Raw genomic sequence first — 22,540 nt, forward strand, 5'->3', positions numbered from 1 at the left:
CGAATTACACAACTACCACCATTACATCATTCAACACGTGTTTCCCCCTCCACAGGGCATCTCCAAGAGTTATGTTACACTGATTAGTGCCAAACACAGAGTCCGTGTTTCAAGGAAATAAGTGTTCAAATGTCTTATCACTGTACAGAAAACAATGCAAATGTTACAAATTTTCGGCAAAAAAAATTTCATATTTACAATAAAAGAAAAACGACATATTCATATGTCGTTTTTTGTGTATTATGACCTAAATAATTTCAAGTCATTAGTTGAGCAATTAGACATTTTTCATAATGCACTTTAGACAATAAGTTGATGAATCACTGACACACTTTCACAAACAGTGTCAGAGATTGCCACATTAAATCCTGTCTGACACTTTACTAACAAAATTTACTAACCAAACATAAAAATAAAAAATATATATGTAAAAAAAATTAATAGAAGAGATATAGAACCTCCTGTGCCAAAACAAGATAGGAACATTTGAGGTCCGCTATAGCAAGGTCCACAAAAAAAATATTTATAACAGCTAGGAAGGACATACATTTAAATACAAACATACCAAAGCTAGACAAATTATATGGTAGTTATAACATAAAAAACCAAATTAAGCATCTACACTTTTGAAATATTTTGAGGTAGAATTTTACAATACTAAGTTGAAGGGTATTATCATCATTACAGCCATGACAGACTGCTGAACACAGGCCTCTCTGATAGATTTCCAATAAAATCAGTTGGAAAAAGCATACATCCAGCATCTTCCGAAGACTTTAAGTGTTGTTTATCCATCTTGTAAGCTCATTGCAGGACATTCTACTCTGCGCCTGCTGGTTTTACCTTTAAGTTTCTGTGGTTGTCTATGTGCACTGTGGCTATAATAATAAGCCTGATGGATATAGATGACCTATTATCTTTCTATTTGGAGTTTCATCACATTTGATTATTTTAAACCAGACTCTCATTGCAGCCTAAATGGCATTTGCTTTTTCCACAGGTTCAAAGTAACAGGGTGCAGAATTTGCTTATTTCTAAGATTTATTTTAACCCTTTTAGTGCCAGGCGTAAAAAATCTGTTTACATGTGAATAACCGGACGAATTTCATAGTTTTACTAGGGTTTGGGAAAATGCGCATAAAAACCCAAGAAGAAACAATATTTACATGATTCAAAAAGCAATGTACTTTGGATGAAGTAGAGAAAAAACTTTGACTAGTTTTTCTCTATGCATTAAAAATTATGTAAATGGAAAAGGTATAAACATTCATAAAAACAGTAAAAGTTGAGTTCTGTCTTACACAACATATTTGCATATACTAATAGTCATATTTTCATCATAATTTTATATGGACTAATTATTATGAAGTATATCTGTAAATGGTTCATTAAGAGCCCATAGCCACAGCAAATGACACCCCAGCTTGTATGTCACTGGAGCGGCAACCATCGGTGTTTATGCTAGATTTTGGTACCACCATATTTAGTCGTCTTCCACAGAGTTAAAATGAAAACATATATTTTTAATCTCTCATAATGAAATTAGGTCATTTATAACATGTTACAAATTTATTTTGAAACAAAGTTCTTCTGCAATGCGAATAGTAAAGCGCTGCGAAGCACGGGCAGATATATTGGCTATGGCACTTCTAGCCAGTATAGCAAGAGCCAATATATTGGCGCCTGGCAGTAAAAGGGTTAAAGTAGCGAAGCTGGAGGGCTCAAAGTAGAGCCTTGGCTTAAGCCACTACATACTACTATTTTACTGGGATGGATGGATGGATTGGCAGGTCACTGAGCTCTTAGATTGCTTCAGTGAACACTCCATGGAATGACTGACAAGAGTGCCCGAGAGGGCCAACAAAATGGAATAAGCAAGGATTGGGACTCCCCCTAAGATCTTTCAAAAGCATATTTTAGAAGACCGCCTCTTGTACCTTATGTATTGGTTCTTTATTTTTTAATCTATTTATTGTCTATGGTGTACAAAAAAGTGTTAATCAATAAATATGTAAGAAAAGGGCCAATATTTAGCCACTTCTGCACATGCAGTAGTAGTCGTGCAACAAAGTGCACCACCCACCTGCCTGCTGATAAATGTGTATGCGGCAAACAATGCGAATCACACAACCGCCACCGCCAAATCACTCAACAAGTGTTTAACACCTCCACAGGGCATCTTCAGTAGTTATGTTACACCAATTAGTCCAAAAAACATTAACAGAGTGATGCATATATCAGCGGGCTGGCAGGCAGTGCACTTTGTTGCACAACTACTACTGCATGTGCGAAAGTGGCTAAATATTGGTCCTTTTCTTACTTAGGATGGACTTCCACAAGGTAACACTTGATTCCATTAAATAATAAATATGTATTTGTAAATATGGTGGAATATGTAATATAAATTATATTACAGGAAATTACTGGATATACGCTTCTCAAAACTAATGATTGACTGAGACCTCTGCTAGCAATGAATGGCTGTCAGTAGTCATGATGATAATGATGATGTAAAAGCTTAGAACAGGCCTCCTGATAGAGCACCATAAAATCTAGAAAATGGTAACATAAAGCATTCTTGCTAGATCACTTTACACCTGCCGAGGCTATTTCTGCCAATGCTATTTCAATAATTAACACTTACTCTTTAATGAAATAAATAAAACAACTGGTTTTATTTACAGTTTTATAGTCAGGCACAGCTCGTACAAATAATTCAATATACAAAGAATTTTTAAACTAGTTAGCATTATCTTCATAAAAGAAATGTTCCATTAGTTTTAAATTTAATAGGACATTATTAAAACATGTTATGTTAAATATTATACTTCTACTACTACAACATTTAACAAAGTTTACCAAAAATTTATTACAAAAAATTGAATTTAAGGTTCATCTATTTCATATAGAATAGCAATTGCAAACTATAAATTGATGGTTTATACGCCTAAGAAAGGTAAATTGAAAAAATTTGCACTTTGCAGCTTCAATAACTATTGAGTAAACATTAACAGATATTATAAGTGTAAAAAGTTTTCAAGTATATTTATGTCATCAATTAGTTACTAGGTTATGTGAAAGCGTACTCACCTTCATCAGCTAAATTCGGGTCGTCAGACACGGTTGGAGGTTCGTCAGAGGGTTTTGGACTAGCCTCACCAGCGGCGTCAAAGTTCTCCGCTCCTACATCTTCGCTGTTTACTTTACTCTCGTCGCTTGTCGCGTTATCACCCACCGCCATTTCGTCTGACATTGTCAATTCTAAATATATTACACAAAACCACTGTCAGAGCGTAGATAACCACATAACAACCTGTGCGACACCTCAGCAGACCACTCCGTAAATTATCAACGTTTGTGCGCGTCACAGCGGAGGTTTCCCGCTATATTTCTGGAGAAAAAAAATTACACCTTAATCTAGCCAGAGAAATGGTAATATACCAACTATTACACGTCTACTATTAGATTACATGTACCGGCATAATAAAATACACTCAACAACAACAAAATACTTATTAAATATGACAAAATTTAGAATTTTTATGTCCACATCTAATTTCCAAAGGAAAATGTCGATCATAAACAACATCCGCCCGGACGACGCCACAATGATTGTCTATGTTCTTATAATCTTTTTGGTAAAATGAAGCTTTCATACAAATATTTTCTAACAATTTTCTATAATAAAGTGTTCAAGTCGTCATCCGACCCTAATTGTATATTTTTTAAATCTCTTATAAGAATATTTGACCAATAAAAACATTTACGATAAAACCATTACGTATGAAATGATGTTATTTTTTAAATAAACATTTAAAAGAGCCAATTAAAAGACAAGCCAAAATTTATATTTATTCATATAATTATATTCTAAAACGCTAGTTTACTTTTGTGAAAACAGTTTAAAGATCATAAATGTAGTTAAATGTACTTTATTCGGTTTGTCTCTCATAAATATCACTCCAAGCTTATTTAATTAAAAGTTTTAAAATTTAATAATGACTATAGTATTTTTAATAGTAGCCATTATTAGAAAGTAGTAAACAACTTTTAAGGATTACATCATTCGCTTTCTAACACATCTCTAAACCAAAAAAATTAAAACCTAATATAATAGTATACACGTAAGTACCTTTTGACGTCTGTGAATGGTAAAATGGGGGATATACAAACGTCAAGTTATCTGTTCTCGTGTGCATCTTGTACATTGCGCCTTCCTTTTCTTAACTGTTTGTATTACTGTTAATTATGGTTTGTTTTTGTTTCTATATATACAATTAAATACCATTTTTACATATTTCCTCAACAAATGCAGTGACATAAACGCATCTTTACCTCTTTAGTTATTACATTGACAGGTGTAAATTGTCAAACTGTTATTTCAAATTATAATTATTGCATGCACCCATGAAAAAATTCTGTATATATATTTTAATGAGGAGACAGTGAATTTTATTAATTTAAAGAATAAAATTACTCATTGCTAGCATGAGTTGCGTTTTACTGTTGATTTGTAAACACAATTTTTTTCTATTTTGAAATGTCTAGATTTGCCAGAAGCAAATTAATGTGCTTTGTAATGAGTAAATCACGCAGCCATTATAATTTGCTTGTACTTAACTATTTTTTGTAAGAAAATTATCTTTATTACCGAATAAAGCTTCCTCTCAAGAACTTTACCCGCGTTTAAGTCTAAAGAAGCTGTCATTACTGTAGAGTCATTATATCATTTAGTAAAGGATAAAGAATACAAAGAGGTGACTCTAAGGCGATTAATATTTATTATTTAAAAATTTGTAATAAAAATGATAAACCCTTTCAAAATTTAGATATTAAGTTAAGATAGAACAAGTTGGATTCTTCCTAACAATGTTTTATAGGATCTAATTATCGGCAAATATCAAATATATATATATACTATAGTTATATAATTTATATGTATAATATAGTTTACTTGAAAGTAGCAGTTTTCTTTTTAATTTGTCTCTGATCTGAGCAAGTGACAATTCCGGAAAAATTTTTAGTTATCTACGTTTTCCTTTTTCATACAGTCACCTTGTGAACATTTGTGCAGTTAACCGCATGAACTACACAAATCCTTTTCAATTGTTTTGTTCACAAAGAACTTTTGCGATTTTTTTTTGCGTATACTTTTATCTGATATCTGCCCACAGCACAAAAACTGGTTTGAGTGTATTTATGGGTTCATTAAAATTTAAGTATAGACATAAAATGTAGGTTTATGTCATCGAAAGGAAAAAAAATTAAATTAGTTTAATTCACACTAAGACAACAATAAAAATGTTTAGAGTTCTTACATCCCTTATATATACTTGAATTGAATCTGTATTTGATTCTTTCTTTTGTACCAGATAATATATGAGTGAAAAATAATAATACCACAGACAAAAAACAAATTTAATATTAAATAAAACAAATTGATAAAGGTGAAAAAATTTATTTTTTTATTTTTTTCTTCTACCATTTTGTTTCGGTGCTTGTGCTTTTCCGAATGTTTTATTTTTATTTGCGCCCTTCCCTTTTTGAGGTCCTTTACCCTTCTTGTGTGGTAGTCCTATGCCTTTTTGGACACGATTGGCGTCGTAGCGAAGTCTCTTTGTAGCGGCTCTGGAAGTGTCAGTTAGGTCGTTTGCAAAGTTACTTTGTTTTTTCTTATTTTTCGTCTTCATCGGACCTCTAAAACGTGGTTCTTCGTCATTGTCATCAACTGCTTTGATTCTGCGTTGTTTCTTCTTGCGCTTGGCCATTCTCGATTGTAGTAAAGCCACCTGGATATTAAAAAAAAAAAATTATTTTGTTAACACAGCTTAGGTGTACCCGAAGGCCTATATGCAGTCTGTGAAAATGATATTCATGTCATTATTTAAGACAACCTAATATATGTTCATAAAAATCCAGCAACATCCCACGGCCCAAACTATGTCGTCTATCTACCAATTGGGGGTCTACCTTCACTTGTAGTCGCCATTTGAGAACTATTCGTTGCAAAAGCGAACTGCCCCGCCTCCTGCCACTTCGGACTACTACCGTATCCAGGAACACCGGGGACTAGGGGCTGTTAAGTGAATCATGTGGGCTATTACCATATAATCACCACACTAAGCAGGTGCATTGGCGATCGCAGTGTGGTATTAAGGGACGTAGAGGGCGTTGCTGTCATTCCCTCCGGAAACTGATCTCTCTGTCGCCTGGTATGACACCCTTGGGAGGAAATGGGTGAGCCTGGACTTATGCTGGTGCCTATTGACTTTGACTTTAAGAGGGCAAGTTTTGAATCAAGGACTATCTAGCTGAACTGCGGGGCAATCATTTGTGAAAGATTGGACAAAATAAAATAACTGTCAATTTGTTAACCTTCTCCATTTCTTTTCTCACTCTCTCTTCTGCTGTGTCCTTTGGAGTGTGCTTCGTTTGCTTCTTCTTTTTCTTCTTATCATCATCGTCGTCTGAATCGTCATCGCGTTTGCGCTTTTTACCTTTGGCTTTTTGATTTTCTGTAAATAAATTAATAACGCATGTAGCGTGTATATGCCTTGAAAAAAGATATTTTAAATTAGAATATTAAAAAAATATATATTTTACCTTTTCCGGGATGACGAGTCAGAGCAAGTCTCTCTTTCTCTTCCCGTTTTTCCTTCGGAGTCTGGAACCAGTCTTGCTGACGCTTGACTTCTATTTGGGGCCCGTTCTCTTTCTTGATATTACTTTCCAATTTAGCCGTCTGCTTCTCCATTTTATTAAGTTGCTTCTCCGCATATTCTTCATCGAGTATTGCAGCTGAAATATCAAGAAAAATATAAATTATCTAATCTCCGTAATTCCAGAAAATACGGAGTGAGTACGCCCCCCCCCCCCCTCCTAGATTGACCTAAAATATACAATAATTATAATCAATTTAAAAAAAGGTGTAGTATACATACATAGTATATTTACAAGGTATTATATATGGTAGTATTATGTATAAGGTATTATATATGTCTGTACCAATGTTTGGACTGCAAAAAGTCTCTATCTCTAATAAACGGTATATCAGTATTTTACAAGAAATTCCGCAAAACGTTGGATTTGCAAAATTCAAAACGCATATTAAAAACAAATTAACGAAACAGGCTTGTTCTTCAATAAACGAATATATATATGACAGGAATCCTTGGCAGTGATGTCGCCTGATTATTGTGATTCATTTAGGCTATATCTGATAAAGTGTATTTGTATAAATTTTTGTTAAACTTTATTATTAGATGTTATGTTGTGGAGTTCCTTCCTGCTTTTTCTACACACTATAACACCTTGCGTAGCAGGGTAGAGTCATAATTAAAATACATAAAAAATATAGTAAGTTGTCGATCAATAGGAGTTTAAAAGTTCCAATGTTGAATAAAAGGAATCTTATCTTTTATCTTTATCTTATGTCACTGGATGCGGAGCAGTCATCGTATCGATCTTTGGTAGAGTAGGATGTATATACTGACATGTTGTTTTATTAAATTGAAAATGAAACAAGTATACTATACGACTAAACACACTAAACAGGAACCTATATCCTGCCAAAGGCTTTAAGCGAACATAACAAATTTTTGGAAAGATATTATAAAGCACCACTGATCATTCAAAACAGGGATGAGCAACCCGCGGCCCGCATGCGGCCCTCGAGGCAAGTAAATTTTATTTATTTTTGTTTCTTTTTTTTTTAAATGCTAGAATCAAGGCTTTAAAGATAATAAAAGTTTCTAATTAGTTGTGAATCGGTTGATTACAAACAAAAATTACGTTTAGAACATGGCTTGAATCTTGAATATACACTTTATTTTTTTTCATGGCCCACTGTTTTTGAAACTGCGGCCCTCCGACCAAAAAAGGTTGCTCACTCCTGTTTTAAAATATTAGTCCACAAATTAGTCTAATAGGGACTTGAAGGGAGGATTGTAATTGACTAAAATGGTAAAATTTTAACCCTTTCGCAGCGGAGCGCCTTAAAGTGAATTATTCTCTCAGCAGCCGGCGTGATAGATTGTCTGTACGAACGACACGTATTTGGTTCTGTCGCGTTGGTAGCAAACAAATTAATTGTTCATGGTCGGATCATGCAATTACTGACACATTAATGTGACACAAATATAAGGCGCCAAAAGGCGCTGTTCGCTTAGAGAAAGCGTCTACAGCCGAACGCCAAAAAGCGCTGTTGGCTGATAAAAAGTGTCTATAGCCGAGCGCCAAAAGGCGCCTTTCGCTGAAAAAAGGTGTCTATAATCGAGTGCTAAAATGCGAAAAGGTTAAGAAGCTCAGCGTGTCTTTCTTGTGTGAAAATTCCACAGATAAATTATGGTGCACAAATCCGCGTTATAATAATAAACAAAATATATATTTATACCATCTATATATTATACGTATACACACATACTTCGACACTAACACGAGCACAAACATCAACATATACACACAAACTAAAAATCGACGAAGAAACCCGCGCGGCGATATTGTCTCGCTGGGTGATGTGTTACGGCGGCCACAGGACGTATCCAGGTTGCGATCAGCTGCGTCGCCACGTCACATCCGCACACTTATTCTCGCGTGACATCAGACATAGTTTGTAGAATTTTATTTTAACAAAGAAAAACAAGAAGATCTAATCTTCACATTTTTGTGGGCTTTAGAAATATGGTGTAAATAAACCCACAGAGACCCCATGCACTGAAAGGTACTATAAAAGGTACAGTTACCAACACTCACCAATTTCAGGTTCCAGTCTGTTCATCTTCTCCCTATACTTGGCGATGATGTCAGGCGGCACGGCACGCGACTTGACAGGTCGTTTGGCACGTCGCACGATGGCCTTCACTAAGTTACGCTCCCCTTCCCCCGCTAAAGACACAGAGACACCAGCTCTGCCAGCACGGGCGGTTCTACCCACCTGCAAAGGATTTTTTCTTTACTTACTTGCTTCTATACATACTCTTAGCTTATCTACTATATAAAGAATATTGTAAAAGTGACCACAAAAAACACGTCTGAGTTTGTTGTGGGCTCTTCTCAGATGACGGCGTATTTGGAACTCACGCGTAGATCTAATAATGGTCCTATATGAATAAATTAATTAAAGTATTTCACAGCATTTTAAAGTTTATAAGTTCACAAAAATAACTCGCGGATCCCGGATCTGAATTCCTTGTTTGTCGAATCTACAATACCCGGCGATAAATATTGCACTTCGACTTTTAGAAAGAGACAATCGTCTAATTTCGGCTTCGTAGCGCGTTATCTCTGTCGCGCGAAATACAACGACTGACAAAACGTCACACAGGTAGTGTGAGACAAAGATAGTGCTCTACGAAGCTGAAATTAGCCGAATGTCTCTTTCCAAAGGTCGATGTACAATATTTATCGCCGGGTACAATATTAAACTCGTAATTACTAATGTCGTCGTAAATTAATGTTCAAGTCGCGAGGGAGACGTGGGGGAGTCGCTGGATACAGCGCAAGACGGGTCATAGTGGCTATCTTTGAAGTAGGCTTTTAACTTGTAGGTAGCGTCTATTGGATGACATGATGATGATATTATAAGTGGGAAAAGGACCAATATTTAGCCACTTCCGCACATGCAGCGGTAGTCGTGCAATAAAGTGCACCGCCCGCCAAATTACTCAACACGTGTTTTACCCCTCCACGGGACATCTTCAGGAGTTATGTTAAACAGAGATTAATACTCTGTGTTTGGCAGTAATCTCTTTGACAGTGGCGGTTGAGTGATTCGCATTGTTTGCCGCAAACGCATTTATCAGCGAGCTGGCGGACGGTGCACTTTGTCGCACGACTACCACTGCATGTGTGGAAGTGGCTAAATATTGGTCCTTTTCTTACTTAGGATGGACGAAGCAAGGTAACGCCTGATTCCATTAAATAAAGATGATATTATAAGAAAAAAGAAAAGTAAATGATTTATATAACACCTCCATAGTCTCTAAAAATCTCAAATTCAATCGTATATAATTCGAATTAAACATTATTCACACTTACCCTGTGTATGTAGTGCTCTAAAGTGGCAGGCAGTGTGAAGTTGAGAACGGTCTTGACTCCTGGTATATCAAGACCACGAGCTGCTACATCAGTCGCCACCAGGACGTCTACCTGCTCATCCTTGAACCGCTTGAGGGAATCCAACCGCTGGGGCTGGTTCAATGCTCCATGTAGCTCTGCGACCTGGGATATAAACTCATGACGTTACATACAGCATACAGAAAAATAAATACATTTAAAAAACTCTTAAGGTTAACGGTTTTTTGATACCCATATTGTGGTGGTTGTGGAAAAATATGTACCTAGTCCGCCATATTGGAACGGCGTCCATCTTGAATTTTAAATTTTGACATAATCATCGTGTTTTACTAGTGTAGCCCTTTCGTTTGATACCCATATTGAGGGGGTTAAGGAAAAATATGTAATCCGCCATTTTGTATCGGCGGCCATCTTAGATTTATAATGTTATTGATTTTATTATACTGTATTGTCATCTAAATTAAATGTGTGTACCAAATTTCAGATCAATCTGACAACGGGAAGGTGCTTAAATTTCTTTTTCTAATTTTGATCCAAATAAATTCCGTACGGGTCGAACTAAATAAAACCGTTTAATTAGTCTAAATTTGTGGACCCTTTATTTAAGTTTTCCTCCTTATAGGGGGAGTTCAATCTGATTCTAGTTACTATCAGATTGGGCTCTTTTTCCATTCTTCTCGTGATGTACATAAGTGGTTAGATAGTGATATAATTAATAAAATTAAATAAATCATTTAGGGCACAAGGTATATATGTGTACAATAAAGTTTCACAAACAATTTCAGATCTGCCACTGAAGAGATTTAAGTAAGAAAAGGACCAATATAAAGCTACTTCCGCCAATGCAGTGGTAGTCGTGCAATAAAGTGCACCGCATGCCAGCCCGCTGATAAATGCGCGTGCGGCAAACAATGCAAAACATAACTACCACCGTTAATTCACTCAACACGTGTTTCATCCCTCTACGGGGTATCCTCAGGAGATGTTACACCAGTGCCAAACACCGAGTGCTGGTTTGACTACTGCTGCATAAAGGAAGTAGCTATATATTAGTCCCTTTCTTACTTACGATGGACTTCCGCAAGGTAATGACTGAATCTATTAGAGACATAGTATTAATGAAAAGAATTAATAAAATATTAACAAAAGGTTTTCGGACCTTTTTCGCGAGGAAAGAGCTCAGAGGTCCGTTGAAAAGGTCGTTTTAAAAATACAATTCCACTTCCCCACGCATCATCACATCCAATAGAAGCCCACTCAAGGAATAGGCCTCCGCCAAAGATTTACCGACCGTCATTGCATGAGCAATCTGACCTGTCCACTGTAACTTCAGACGACTGATTCTTCGAGCTACATCAATGACCTTCGATCTCATACAGAAGCTCCGAGCATAGCCGCCTCCACTTCTCTTTGGATGAACTTGAGCCATATACAACCTATCGTAAACTAATAAAATAATTATAATTTGTTAAAATAAATAAATCTCACTTTAACACCGAGCAATCCTAGCGCGACGTGCAGTCTATGCGCCTGTTTCTTGGTCTGCACGAAGATCACGGCACGGTCTCTGAACGTGCGGCACACTAGCGCCGCCAATATAGCTTCGCGGTCTGACTCTCTCTCCTTTCGTATCCTGTAATAGATATTTAACTTTAATCTTACATTCACCTACAAAGGAAAAAGGAAAAGCGTGGTAAAATCTTTTTATTATTATTATTAGGATCTACATTTATGTTTAATATTTTTTGACATTTTTTCATGCTTGTATTTAACCACGCCCTAGCAATGTCCAGTTTTTAAAATTACGTTTCGTGCGACCACTTCCACATCTCTACCCTATATTGGCATCATCAGGTTGTGCGCCAGTGTCTGTGCGGTTGCCGTATTCACATCGATGAACCTTGCGATCGCATCTTGAGTCTCGTCCGTGCAATACACGTACATGTGTGACGTGATATTGCTACCACAGCATGGACGCTGTTATACCCGAAGGTATCTTGTTCGACAGACAACAATGACAGCCTCGTTCTTTAGACACTTAGCCTCGTGGATGGTGAAGTAATGAAGAATTGGCGAAGAAAGATCATCATAACTAATATTTCTATCACAAAAATCGAAACTTTTCCAAGGGATTTCTTTCTAGTTTGGTCTACAGAGTTTTAAAACTTATCCCCAATATGGCTGATCTAAATAACTATCCCTTACATCAATTTAAATGGTTCGGATATTTTAGGATTAGTGTTCTTTTTATTTTGACTCTCAAAATAAATGTTAATATATAACTTTGTTACAAAAATATTTTTTCTAATGTCATTACAATACCCGGCGGTAAATATTGCACATTGAATTTTAGAAAGAGACAACCGGCTAATTTCAGCTTCGTAGAACGTTATCTCTGTCGCACGTCTGACAAAATGTCACATAGGTAGTGTGGGACAGAGATAGTGCTCTACGAAGCCGAAATTCACCGATTGTCTCTTTCCAAAAGTCGATGTGCAATATTTATCGCCGGGTACTCTACAAATCTTACGAACCTCTTGGAAATATTTTTGACGACATATAAGTCCAACATTGGACGCTCTGCGGCTGAAATGATGATGAAAGGTCATTACCTGATAAATTCCTGACGTAGATTGAACGCCACATCCTTGTTGGAATCCACGAACAGTTTGACGGGCTTGTTGAGCGACACAGCTGCCAGGTCTTTCACTTCCTCGCTCATGGTGGCGGAGAACAGCATCGTCTGCCGCTTGGCGGAGCACTGCCTGATGATCTCCTTCATCTGTTCCGCGAAGTATTCGTCCAGCATTCTGTGCAAACAGGCTTGTGTCTGATAGTTTGACGTCACAGAACATAAATTGAAGGCTTTATATAATCTCGTATTTTTAAACCTTTTTTTGCCTTTGCCTTTCTAAAATTCTTATGCCCCCCTAAGTAACATATTTTTTAAATTAAAGCGAAAGTGTCAAACTCGTGTATAGTCGACTTACGAATTGTCCTTCTTAATAATCAAATTGCCCATCTGTGGGACATGGGCACTATGTTGAGAAACACTGTTCTATAATTAGGTTAGGAAACCTCTCTAGTCCTAAGTTACTCTATTCCTGAACTTGTTTCTTTACGTCTGAAGATATTGTCTGTCCTGGGGTACCTTGACGTAATCCATTACAAATTCTTTTAATACTATCCTATCCTCTGCTTTCTTCTGAGTAGTAAGTAGTCTAGTTTGACTATGACATAGTTTAAGTAGATACCCCAAAACGTAGATATTCCAAGTGGCATTAGGAGTTTCCGTAAGTTCGAGCGTGGTGCAGATGGCGCCTAGCCCAAATCTCTTATAACTACACTCGTCGCTTATGCTGCTATATTAAATAATTTGTTTCAAAATCGGACTGTTATGGTATGATTTTTTTTCTCTGGTTTTAGACGGATTATTATTACTAAAAATTTGTGCATATAATTCGATCTTCTTTCTTTTTAGCCTATGGACGCCAACTAGAGATAGGTAGCTCGCGAGCTAAAGACAAGAAAGATATGTATCTTTGCAAAAGATATAATCACTCCCTAGCGTGCGTATGTTTCAATTGTATCTCTATATCTTTATAATTAAGACTCAATTTGATGTGACGTGTTTGTGTGATGACGTGATTAGTTACGGCTCGTTCAAAGTTAGAAATAGATGGGCTTATATAGCAATTTACACGTGAAAGAGAGACGGATAAGTATTACATGTTTGTATTAAAATGTAAACTACGGATTTTTGGAACGACATCACGCGCGCAGGCGTTTAGTTCTTTTGTGATTTGTGACAAACACATAAAATGCTTAATAGGAATATTTCACACGTTTTATTCCGCCTTATTGAGGTGTCAGTCTGAGTTAAAAGAGTCGAAGATATAAAGGATATATTTTTAGTTTGTCTTATTCTCTCCCTGAGCCGTACTGAGCTAAATGAGTAAAATATGAAAGAGAGATATATATCCCAAAATCGAAAACATAAATCACTCTGTTCTTGTCAGGGATACATTTTGCCTATCTCTAACGCCAACTGCTAGGTATTGGCTTCCTCTATAAATCGCCGCGATGGCGAGTATTACTGGTTACTGTAACTTGACTTTCTAAATATTGTTAGAAAGCACGAGTTACAGAAAACTCTAAATAATAAACACGGAACCCTAGGATCAAGAAGATATTTATAGATTTTTGTGTACGGTTCTCGAAAATACTAACCGATTACTATCTCGAACTTGCTAGAACCTTATCCGTAGTATAAATAAGTGTACTCCCTATGTCGACAGTTCAGTGTTGTTTGTCTAGTTATAAGATTAAGATCTACGATCAGTGATACAAAGTAACTATTTGGTAAGTTATTTGAACAGTGATTTCTTGAGCGATTTGGAAGCGAAGTTTGAACTAAGTGAAAGTATATTTTTAGGTTAATGTAGGGTGACCATCTTATTTGTGAATAAAAGACTTCCTGTAAACTAGTGGTGTCTCATTCTGAGTCAGAACCAAACACCTAAACCTACAAATGAACGATTTGATAAGAATTAAAACTTAAAAGAATTATATTGAAGAAATAATTTGGTAGATGCTATTGATTTTTGAGGAACTTACCTGTCTGCTTCATCGAGGACTAACACCTCGATGGAGTGAAGACTAAATGAAGGAGTATTCCTGATATGATCGATCAGACGCCCAGGAGTGGCGATCACTATATCAGGATTCCGACGAAGTACGCTTTCCTATAACAAAGTCAAAATTATTTAATTTTTAAATTACAACATTAATCCAACCGATATACATAGATTGTCTGGTAGAATTGCCTCGAGCGATAAGACCGTCTCTTGTACTATATGAATTATTTTTTTTTACTTTATTTATTATCTATGGTGTGCAAAAAAGTATAAATACCTCACTTTGCGTCGTGGTTACGTTCCAAAAAAACACGACGCAAATTGAAACGCCGCAAAGTGTCTATAATTTGTAATAAAATTGGATCTACCATAAACGAAATTCAAAACGCATATTAGAAGTTAATTGACAGAATAAGTTTATGGTTCAATAAACGAATATTCAAATGACAAGAATCTTTGGCAGTGATGTCACCTGATTACTTTGATTTAATTTAGACTATATCTGATAAAGTGTATATGTATAAATCTGTATTGTTATTTTATTAAAACATGTGTTGTTGTGGAGTTTTTTCCTGCTTTCTCCACAACTAACATCTTGCAAAGCAGATTAGAGTCAAATATAAAATAAATAATAAGTTGAAGATCAATAAGAATCCTGTTAAAATTTCCAATGTTGAATAAACTAATTTTATCTTTTAATGCGTAGACAATATCATTTCATTAATAGGATGTCCACAGCTGGACATGCCGCTCCCAAAGGTGTCTAAAGTAGGATGGAACAAGTTATTAGCGGCCTGAATTCTGCATTTTATATCAAATTTTGAAACGCCAAAAATTAAAAAAAAAAACAAACAATAACAAACATCTGTAAACGTATCCCTAAAAAATAACCACCTATTCCTCAATAATACCTGATATTTAACATCCAACCCTCCAACGGACAGTCCAATTGTAACCGAAGTGAACTGTGCCAATTGTCTTGTCACTGCATGTACCTATAAACAAAGAAAATATATTTTTTTAATTTTGATTTGTTATTATAATAATAATATATATTTATTGTACACAATAATTATAGTAACTAAACAAAAACACAAATAAAACTATACTAATAACAAATAGATACACATATGAGGACATTTCTTAGTACACCTATCCCCTGATTTACACGGTACTTGTTTTACACGTTTTTTCAAATAAGTTTTCTTTGTTTTTATCGCACTCTACTACAATGCGATTAAAATAAGAATAGGACGGGCTCTCGGCTAACTTCACTCATATAAGTACGGTCAGCATTAAATATATAAAATAAAAAAATAATAATAATTGTTTTTGTTGATTGTTTAATTTGTTCTACAATGAGCAAAAGAGGTAGTGTTTTACATCGGCGAGCTCGAGAGATTATCAGCAATGTTGATAAGTACTTCGAGGAAGAGAAAAAACGTGCCATTATGTTGTTGGACCAGTTAAAACAAGCAAGAATTGTACCAGGGCCAGATGGCAATATTCATATATCGCGTGATGTATTTGGAAGTTTCATTAAGCATTTGGAAACTGCTTCGAAGGTAACCGAGCGAGTGACTTTAGCCACTGGTATTTTTTTTTAACTTTGCTTTTTTTGCACACTATACCAAGTTCCCGTTGTGACGTCAAAACATGGCGCTAGGCCGGTTCTATTCTTATTTTAATCGCATTGTAAACGCCACTGAGATTGAACACGTATGCTGTGTACACATTTCACGGGGAATCCCAAGCTTATATGCTGACTTGGCTCAATATGAAGAAGTTTACAAAGACCCTACAAAAATTCGAAGCAATTGTTAATAATCGATTTTATTACCATCTCTCATAATGTAATTATTTCTGCTTCAAACATCGAATCGGCACAAATAGCTTCGAGCGATGAAAGTGAATTCGAACCTTCGACTCCGAAAAAAAGAATGAGTGTAATTTCTGACAGTGATAAAGGATAATAAAACACCTTTTGGGTTTTATTTTTTGTTCTTCTGTTTAATGTATTGTAATTAACTAAATAAAACAGTGTTTTCAATGCATTTTATTTTTATTTCTGTGCACACCTAAAAATATTGAAAAAGAATCACAACCGTTAAATAGCAAAATTATGCATTTTCTGCAAGTTTTTCAATTAACACGGTTTTGACTTGAAAATTTTTAATTTTCGATTTACACGTTTTTCGAAGGAACGTATATACCGTGTTAATCGGGGGATAGGTGTATTTCCAAATAGAATGGTATCCATGTATGTGTTTGTATGTGTTAAAGAAAAAGACTAAAAGAATGTAGAAAAATATTTCTTTTAACAAATTTCTAATGCACAGAAAAAAAATTAAAAAAAAAATTGTGAAGTAATGGTGCAATGTTTTAATTTAAAACAAAATGGCTGCTGGTTCAAATTAAGACATTACTTCTGCACCACCAATGTTATGTTACAAGACTCGTTTGCTTTAGTTGAAAAATTAAAAAAAAACCTCTTACTTGAGCTCCCAGCTCTCTAGTTGGTACCAACACCAGTACTCTGGTGACCCTGTCTCCGCCTGCAGCCTTGTATAGAAGTCTCTCAAGAATTGGTAGCATATATGCAGCTGTCTTCCCAGTTCCAGTTGCGGCACAAGCGCATATATCTTTGCCTGTTAGATTAAATTAAAAAAAAAAACATTTAGATAGTCATTAGAGATACTTACACTACTCGTATAACTAAAAAGGTGTATAGACTTAAATAAGACATTTTTTCTAATCTAGACACAGCCTAAAGATAGATATAAAAAATACGGTAACCAATTTGATTGGGAACAAAAGTACAATATCGGCGATAAATATTGCACATCTTACTTTAGAAAGAGACAATCATCTAATTTCGTCTTCGTAGAGCATTATCTCTGTCTCACACTACCTATATGACGGTTTGTCAGTCGTGCGACAGAGATATCGCTCTATGTATGAAATATGTAAATGTGTAAATAAATATTATTAAAATGTGTTTTGCGCGCTGTCCACAGATTATTAATCAATCTATATATCTAAATACAGTACACGGCGTTCAATATTGCACATCGACATTTGGAAAGAGAGAATCGGCTAATTTCGGCTTCGTAGAGCACTATCTCTGTCTCACACTGTGTGACGTGCAGTATTTATCGCCGGGTATTGTAATAAGTTTACATTAAATTTAAATAAATTTTGTACAAAGTTCTCTCCTTGACGAGCAATGCAATGTTGTTTCCACAATCGGAAGCACTTCTGAAATGCTTATTCCGGAAGGCTCTTCAACTGTTCTGTTATAGCTCTATCAATATCAAGAATTGTGTCAAAACAGTTTCCTTTCAGCAAGGTTTTTATATTTGAGAAGAGCCAAAAATCGCACGGACAGTCACATTACTTTGCATTTGTAAATACACTTACCCAATAATGCAATGGGAATTGTCGCAGCCTGAATTGGAGTCGGATGTACATAATTCAAACTTCCAATTGCCTTCAGCAGCGGACGGGATAGATTCATCATATAGAACGATGCCTGCTCATCATACGGAGGTGGTTCTTCAAAGAAGTCCGAATCATACTCCACACGTGCACCTTCTGCTTCATCTTCTTTCAATTCCTACAACCAAATAACATTTTAACTATACATTTATACATTTTTAGTTTATATAGATTACTGGCCAATAAATGGCGCTTTGTTACAAGCTAAAAGATTTTATGACAAGACCGTTCATCAAGGTGATAGTCGGAGACAGCAGTCTTGCAGTGGGTGTCATCATAAAATAAATCAGTATCATATAGTGGTCAATTATTGTTTAAAAGCAAAGGTACCTCTACATATATATATATATATATATGTCATTGGAGGGGACGAGGTGATGATTGAAGAAAAGCTGTGAGACTGGTAACCATTGTCGCTAGTTCACATGCTTGGTGATGTGTGTATGTGAATACCACATTAGTTTGTTGATAGTTAAAGATCTGTACGAGTTATTTATAATTTAAAACCTAGAGATTCCCTGAGAGATGCTTCTAAAGAAATTTCTAACAGTTGCTTCGCAATTCATTTTTAATAACATATTTATGCACCATGATAAACACATCAAAAAAAAATATCTAATGGATTCAGGCGTTATTTTGCGGAAGTCCATCTTAACCCTTTCCAATCCAATGTCGAGTGTCACTCGACACTGATTTTGTTCCACAAGCTCCACTGTCGAGTGATACTCGACATGGTGTAATACTTCTTTTTGCGGAAATTTTTAAAACAGGAAAAATTTTTGTTACTAAAATATTTGAATCACGAATGAATGAAACATATTCTAGAATCGCAAGATACTATAATTCAATCAAATTTTATTAATGCTACATAACAGCCTTGGAGTGGAAAGGGTTATGTAAGAAAAGGACCAATAAATAGCTACTTCCGCCATGCAGTAAATAAAAGTAACTCTGGAAAAAATTAACAAATCCTTTATAGATATAAGTGTATTTATATATAATAAAGTTCCGCAAAATATCTTAGAACTTTCATTTCTTACTTTTAAATATAAAATATAGAAGGTATATTATTAAACCGGTCTTATAATAGTATTCAAGAGTTTTTAGTTGACCGAAATTTCTGGAACTTGGTTTGTCGACACATTTTCATGTTTAATATTATAATGTACAAATAAAAAATTGGTAAATTTTATTTGAAAGAGCAACATTACTGGCTTTTCTAAACAAAACAGTATTCCGTATGAATGTTAGCTTATTAAATGATGGTGGAAAAAAAAGGTGCAAGAAAGAAATTGATTAAAATTAAGTGAAAAATTATAATGTGAATAAAAACCCTGTTCCACCCATAAACGGGTTTAATGAGAGACCCAAAAAACAGGGCCCAAAAATAAAAAAAAATAATAACAGCCAATGATTTGTTAAGGAAGCTGCTTGTATGTTTTCAATGAAGAAAATTCTAAATTTCTTTTACTAATAGCATGTATGAAAAACAATACTATTTTATCTTTTCTTACCTGTTTTAATCTCTGCTTCTTAGATAGTTTCTTTTCTTTTGTCTTTATCTCATCCTTCTTCAGTTCATCATCAGATATTTCCAATTCATCTACATCACTATCTAAAACAAAATAACACTATATATATACACCATTCATTATATACTAAACTTAATTGAAGTAATTTTTTTTGTTATTGGTGTCTTGTTTATTTTCACAATACCCTTACAATGTTCAGTTTTTAACATTACAGGTATGATTCATTCTAATAATAGCTAATTTGCAGCAGCAAAATAACAAAGCAGTGGTAGCCCAGTGGTAAAGGACTGAGACTTGAGATCTTATGATGTGGATTTGATTCCTGAGATAATCTTATATAATTTACATTTTATACATTAATTGAGGATGGGCAGCAGTATCCTCTGTGCAACATAATACCACACTACAATTGCCAACACCCCAGCCGAGCATTGCATTTATGATATATCCTCCCATCCCTTTGGGAGAGGCCTATCTTTGATAGATGTCTATGAACTGAAACTACATACATATAAATAATTGTATATTGCTATATATTACTGTATTATCACTTGAAACAGTAATAAAAACATTTTTGTAAATAAAAATTCATATGAAACCTTTAGCTTCTGCTTCTGAATCAGTATCCACATCACCCTTATTGCCATGAACTTTGACTTCGGCCCTTCTCTTTGCAATTTTCTCATCCAATGTGTGTTTAACGTTTCTCCTCACATACTTATGTAAATTATCCCATGGATTCTGAAACAAACATGCAATATATTTAAGGTCAAATTTAGATTAGTAAAAATAATACTTAACTTTTTCCATACAAACCACAAAATAAAGTAAATCACCAAACCTTAACTGTCAAATAATTGACATCTATTAAAGCCAAGAAAGAATTGCGGCAACTCTCTTGTTCACTTAATATACAACATTCTCAAAAGGAGACAATAGTCCCCTGATAGGCGAAAAAGAAACTAGGAAAGAATTCCTCGCTTGTTGCAAGAAAATAGTTAAAAATGTTATACAAAAAAATAAAAATCCAAATATACAATAAGAAACGTGATAAAATAAAACTCAAATGTGACATATAATGTATTATAGAAAATAAGTAAAAATGTAAAATGAAAAAATGTATAAAGAAAAGAGGAAAGAATGATAGATGAACAGAGCAAAAGGGTAAGAAAGTAGAAATGTAGCATGAAAGATAGATAATAGACCAAAAGAGAAAGTAAAATATGAAAGAGAGAGAAAATAAAAAATCCTGTGAAAAATTTAATTGCAAATAAAGTCCCTGTCCCACCATAAATAGGGGTACGAGAGGCCCCCAATAGCAGGGGTCATTTAAATAAAATAAAAAAAACATTCTCAAATGTACTACTTGAAGACACGCAACTAGCATTGGAAATATCTGGCAGTTTGATTTTATTGTATATATATATATATATATATATATACATGTAAAATGTACAAATCATAAATTGAGTGCAATGCTGCTTGGTTGCGGAAACCAGCCCACAAAGATAAGACAAGATGCCAACCACAAGCATGTCGTATACGCCTACCACCAACTGATCCGACAACATAATAAAGATGCAAGACAGGTCTGAGTGGCATACTTTGGGGATCTATGCCTTGCAATGGGTGTCTATTAGCTGACATGAATGAATGAAAACATAAGCAATTATTAATCTAGGTTCATAAATAAAATTATTCATATTGACATTACCTTGTTATAGTCTTCAACAGATGCAACAAATTGAAATTTTGGATCGAAATCAGCTTTCCTTTTCACTTTTTGTTTTGATGGTTGGTACTGAAATAATAATTTATATGTAAAATATTTATTAAATGCACTAAATAACTTGCTTATTAAACATAACCTGTTGCATATTTGCAAATTTAATGAATATCACCTTAACCACATGCAAGAAAGTTTTCGTAATATCTGTTCTTAGCTTACATCTACTCTTTGCAAGAATTACTTATATCAAATTTCAAATATCGAAGCCCTATGGTTTAGAAGATATAGAGATTTTTAAACATTTAAAACTCCCTGTTAAAGGACTTCAATGATTCTCCTTTGAATGATCTTAATGGCTAACTTAATATTATAAGTGTTTATGTGGTTAAATACGGTTAACTCTTTAGTTTAGAAAAAATCACAAAATACAAATGGACGAGCAAGATAACAAACTACATCTTCTTGGTCGCATAAAGAGACATCCATAAAATAATCTTTAATTTTATAATGTTTGTAACTTATCGAAAGTGCATTCATTACTTCGAAGTGGAAAAATATACTAAGTAAATAAGCATCATGTAGTTATTATAAACACCAAATAAATAAAATGTATTCCACAGACAGAAAGGCTTTGTAATAAGCTAAGCGTTTAGTTTTTTAATTGTTTATAAAACAACGCGGTGTAATAATCTTAATAAATAACCTCTTCTTCAACATCTGACTCTTCTGAATAATCCTCAACTTCTTCACCATCTTCAATCGTTTTGATTAAACCGGGATATCCCGGAACTTCCATTTTGTTACTCATTTTAATGAAAATTTTACGACATTATCCACTCGTAAACTTTTAAGGTTACCTTTCAAAAACACATGCACTATTTTACGTTACGTTACTACATTCAATGATCTATTTGACGTTTAAGAAACGTTATGAAACTATATATTAAAAATGGCGGTGTATTTAAAATAAACGTGTGTTTATTAAAATAAAAGCTTTATAATAAAAAAACCATCGTTGTAAGACTAATATAACGTAGGAAATACATGATATTATAGTTTTCGGATTTCAG

The 22,540-nt window shown here is 34.6% G+C and overlaps 2 protein-coding genes across 2 annotated transcripts in view; both read right to left on the minus strand.

Moving 5' to 3' along the window:
* LOC137925393 (uncharacterized) overlaps positions 1–3,581 on the minus strand; it is a 35,249-nt gene extending 31,668 nt beyond the window's left edge. The window contains exon 1 of the mRNA XM_068768825.1: positions 3,091–3,581. Within this exon, the coding sequence (XP_068624926.1) occupies positions 3,091–3,253 (163 nt within the window). The 5' untranslated portion in view covers positions 3,254–3,581. The remainder of the gene's footprint in view (positions 1–3,090) is intronic.
* Positions 3,582–5,442: 1,861 nt separating this feature from the next.
* On the minus strand, positions 5,443–22,355 carry Rs1 (Dead-box helicase Rs1). The gene is made up of 15 exons (XM_068768811.1): positions 22,174–22,355; positions 21,456–21,542; positions 20,341–20,482; positions 19,724–19,824; positions 18,132–18,327; positions 17,208–17,359; positions 15,623–15,706; positions 14,692–14,819; positions 12,687–12,884; positions 11,563–11,707; positions 10,036–10,218; positions 8,752–8,932; positions 6,604–6,798; positions 6,376–6,515; positions 5,443–5,789 (listed from the first exon to the last, which is right to left on the minus strand). The coding sequence occupies exons 1-15, from the start codon at positions 22,276–22,278 to the stop codon at positions 5,466–5,468; spliced, it is 2,361 nt and encodes a 786-aa protein (XP_068624912.1). The 5' UTR covers positions 22,279–22,355; the 3' UTR covers positions 5,443–5,465.
* Between the last annotated feature and the right edge of the window lie 185 nt (positions 22,356–22,540).

Source organism: Battus philenor, unplaced genomic scaffold (genome assembly GCF_028537555.1).
Source record: "Battus philenor isolate CCGP_79_NKW_IND1 unplaced genomic scaffold, ilBatPhil1.0.hap1 SCAF_27, whole genome shotgun sequence".
Lineage (NCBI taxonomy): Eukaryota > Metazoa > Arthropoda > Insecta > Lepidoptera > Papilionidae > Battus > Battus philenor.

Coding starts and splice junctions, on each gene's coding strand:
- Rs1 (XM_068768811.1), bottom strand. CDS start 22,278: ATGAGTAACAAAATGGAAGTTCCGGGATATCCCGGTTTAATCAAAACG. Junction 14,820..15,622: donor GGTTGGATGTTAAATATCAG/GTATTATTGAGG, acceptor ACTTTGTTATAG/GAAAGCGTACTTCGTCGGAA. Junction 6,516..6,603: donor GACTCGTCATCCCGGAAAAG/GTAAAATATATA, acceptor ATTTATTTACAG/AAAATCAAAAAGCCAAAGGT.